Source organism: Austrofundulus limnaeus, unplaced genomic scaffold (genome assembly GCF_001266775.1).
Source record: "Austrofundulus limnaeus strain Quisiro unplaced genomic scaffold, Austrofundulus_limnaeus-1.0 Scaffold372, whole genome shotgun sequence".
NCBI classification, from domain to species: domain Eukaryota; kingdom Metazoa; phylum Chordata; class Actinopteri; order Cyprinodontiformes; family Rivulidae; genus Austrofundulus; species Austrofundulus limnaeus.
This window is the reverse complement of record NW_013952774.1, coordinates 362,291-365,816: the sequence shown is the minus strand read 5'-3', so window position 1 is coordinate 365,816 and position 3,526 is coordinate 362,291. Positions and strand designations below refer to the sequence as shown.

The 3,526-nt window shown below is 40.4% G+C and overlaps 1 protein-coding gene across 1 annotated transcript in view; it reads right to left on the bottom strand.

The window, feature by feature from the left end:
- The window catches only part of xpa (xeroderma pigmentosum, complementation group A), a 6,427-nt gene extending 3,094 nt beyond the window's left edge, over nt 1–3,333 (bottom strand). Inside the window, exons 1-3 of the mRNA XM_014023489.1 lie at nt 2,966–3,333; nt 2,779–2,884; nt 1,814–1,979 (exon numbers count right to left, since the gene is read on the bottom strand). Coding sequence (XP_013878943.1) covers nt 1,814–1,979; nt 2,779–2,884; nt 2,966–3,233 — 540 coding nt within the window. The 5' untranslated portion in view covers nt 3,234–3,333. The remainder of the gene's footprint in view (nt 1–1,813; nt 1,980–2,778; nt 2,885–2,965) is intronic.
- Nucleotides 3,334–3,526: the final 193 nt, after the last annotated feature.

Here is a 3,526-nt window from a genome sequence, read left to right as displayed (position 1 = left end):
CAGATGGAGCCATTTCATTTACACGCAAAGCATTCTGGGTAAATGATGACGTGGATAGGTCATCGATATGAGTGAGCTATATCCACCCTGAAGGTTAATCTTGGACAATATCTGATGATTGATTCTTTTAAATGAAACCAGAGAGCGTTGACAGAGAGGAGAAAGTAGAAATGACTCAGCCTGTAACTGAAAATATGGATGGAGGACAACAGAGCTGCTTCATGTAAGAAGAACCTCAGCTTAGCCTGTTAGCCTGCACGATAGCCCTCATGCTATATTGCCTTATATGTATTAGCTCGGCGCTAGCGCGACAAACAAGCTAAACTGAGGCCCTCCATCTATATCTTCAGTTACAGTCTGAGTCATTTTTGTGTTCCCCTCTCTGTCATGTGGATGGAGGACCTCAATGATGAGAGAATGTGTAGCGCTGAGTTAATACATTTACATGGTGATAGCGTCGGGGCTAACGCTAAAGCTAACAGGCCTGCTGTAGGTACCTCAACAACAGTCTGTGGGACCCTTCAGGCCTGGATTAGATGTCAACACTCAATCCGCTGGAGGGATTTGACAGACTGTAGACAGGCATGGGAACTGATTAACGGCCCAAATCTAAGGTTTGGGAAAGCTCTCATCTCCCTGTCAAGGAAAACTCTAAGTACACTGGTTGGAGTCCTAACTGGGCGCAATCTGCTCAACTGCCACAAAATGGTGATGGGACTCCAGGACAATGGTCTGTGTGATGCCTGTGGCATTGAATTAGAGACCTCTTTGCACTACTTAGGCCACTGTTTGGCTCTGAGTGGTCAAAGGAAAATAATTCTTGGGGACCCCTTTATGGATCCTGAGAAGCTCAGAACACTGAGTGTTTCTAACCTTGTGTCCTTCATCCAAGGGACGAGAAGGTTCGAATGAAGACCAGTGTCTTTTTGGGGAGATCAATGGGCTCACTTAGGAGGCCTCCGCTCATATGGATTTTATATCCATCCCCACTCACCATAACCATAAATAAGCACTACAACACACTCAAGTTTTGTTCAGAATCAGCTTCTTATAACTGGTAATCATGTTTCTTTCCTCTCACTCATTCCCACAGCTTCACAGTGCTTTAAACAGTACGGACGCTGAGCTTCCACAGAGTTCAATAGTGAAGCAAAGAGTGCAGCGAAATGAGACGAGTCATTGAATAAAAAAATTCTGTTTTGTTATGTTTTATAGCTATAACCAAGTTTATTAATGTATGAGAAATCCACTTTTTTTTTCAAGTCAGTGTTTAATATGGCTGGCAAAATCAATTGTGAAAATATTTATAATGCGCTTCTTTTTTAAATTTAACGTATTATTAAAAAAAATCCTTCATTTTATGAAAAGACTCTCTTGATTCTATAGAAAACTCTGGTTTTGATAAAATGGCTGCTTATCAGTTAATCGTTAGTCAATTAGATAAATCAACTTCAGACAACTTCACATTAATTGATAACTTGCATCCCTAATTTATACAGGAATTTATTTATATCTACTTATATTTATGTAACTAAGTGTTTTAATTATTTGGTCGATTAATCAAAAAAATAACCAACAGATTAATCGATTATTAAAATAATCGTTAGTTGCAGCCCTACTGCAAATATGTTTTGCTTGCATTAGTTAACTTGTGCCAATGAAAAAAAAAAACTATTTGTAAATGACATTCCAAAGAATTTAAGATCACAATGTGCAGTCTTGTTTGTTTCAGGTTTATGCAGCACAGGACAATATTTAAGCACAGGAGCAGAAATATTTGACCTCCTGAGAGAATGTGTGACAGGTTGTGCACCTGCAGCTGGAGGTAGAGCTTCATGTCCCCCCAGCAGGAGTTATGGGGGTTCTTCCTCAATATGAACCTGAGAGGAGGCTCTCGCTTGTCCAGGTCGCAGTCCTTCAGCAGGTAGCGCTGCTTGGCCTCCGTCCTGGAGATCAGCTTGTGCTTCTCCTCGTTGTCTCTGGAAAAATGAGACACATTTCTCCACGTTCAGTTCTTACGATCAAATACAAGTTTGTTTCTACACGGCGGCTGAACAAGATATAGCACTGAGGCAACAAGACAGACAGATTAGATGAATTTAGATGAATTTATTCTGTAATTAAAAAACAAGCATTTATTAAAAGAATGCATTTTCCCTGCTGCATTTCAACACGGAGAATTGAGCTAAAATTTCTTGTGCCGAGAAAGTAGAGTTATAATTGTTTCGGTCAAACTGTGTGAATGATGTTTTGTGTGATCTTGTTAAGAAGTGTGGTCAAACGATGACTCTCAGCTAAATCCATAGCTCAATATCTGCAAATATTTTAAAGCGTTAGTGATTTTTTTGTGCTGGTTAATGTTGATTATCTGTGGTAAAATACAGCTGATTCCAAAACATTACAGATGAACATCCAGTGATTACTCTCAGAGAATTTCATTAAAATCTCTGCATTAGTTTTTGATCATTTACGTTTTCAATGCTAATTTATTTATTTTTTCTCATACTGAATGTAAGTTTACTAAAATTTAACTATGCAATTATGTTTCTGAGATTAATAAACAAGGATTGAATATTCTGTTTTTAGTGTAGAAGAATCTAGTCCAGGTTTGGATGTTCTAAGTATTTTAGTTTTTAAGGTAGAACAGCTTAAAATCGCTCAAGGTAATAAAAAATTAGTTGTAAGGGCCCTTTAGTCATTTCCCGAAGCTGCAATCAGAAACCAACTTCAGCTTGGTAATGAAAACATCAGAAAACACTTGTGTTTCTCTGTTTGTACCTGCATTTGTCACAGACGGGTAAATCAAAGCTGTTGCTGAGGAATGAGTCCATGAAGGGTTTCTGACAGTCGTCACACAGCAGGTACTCTGGTTCTATCACCGGGGCTGACAACAAAACACACAACTCAAACTCAGCGATGTTAACACACTTTTCAAGCGACAAAGTGAAAGTACAGACACACACACCTGGCTGATGAACCACCTTATTGGCTTTTTGCTCGGTCCCTCCGTACTCTTCCTCCTCGATGAAGAACCCAGCACCGGAGTCGATGGTCTTGGAAACTTTGGCCGAAGTTGCGCCCTCCACTGCGGACAAAGGCCGGCTCGCTAGTCGCGCCTGCCGGAGCATCAGCGCCCGCTGACGGTTTCTCTCGATTTTAGCCCGCATCGCGGCAGAGAGCTCGGGTTTCGGGCTTTGTTCCGGCGCGGGGACCGCAGCATCGGACGGGTCCATGCTGCTCCACCAGAGATCACCGTGAATTCATTTATGACAGAGTAAAACATAACCGAAAGTTCCGTCTCGTTAAAGCTCCGCCATTTTTTATTGTTGTTATAAAACTGTCCCTGTGAGCTTCCGTCGCTCCGTCTTCATCATCGTGACAGAAGCGCTTCTGCCCCCTGGCGGCCTGGAAGGCGAAATGACATAGCTAAAATTCAGATTGATTGATTGATTGATTGATTGATTGATTGATTGATTGATTTATTTATTTATTTATTTATTTATTTATTTATTTATTTATTTATTTT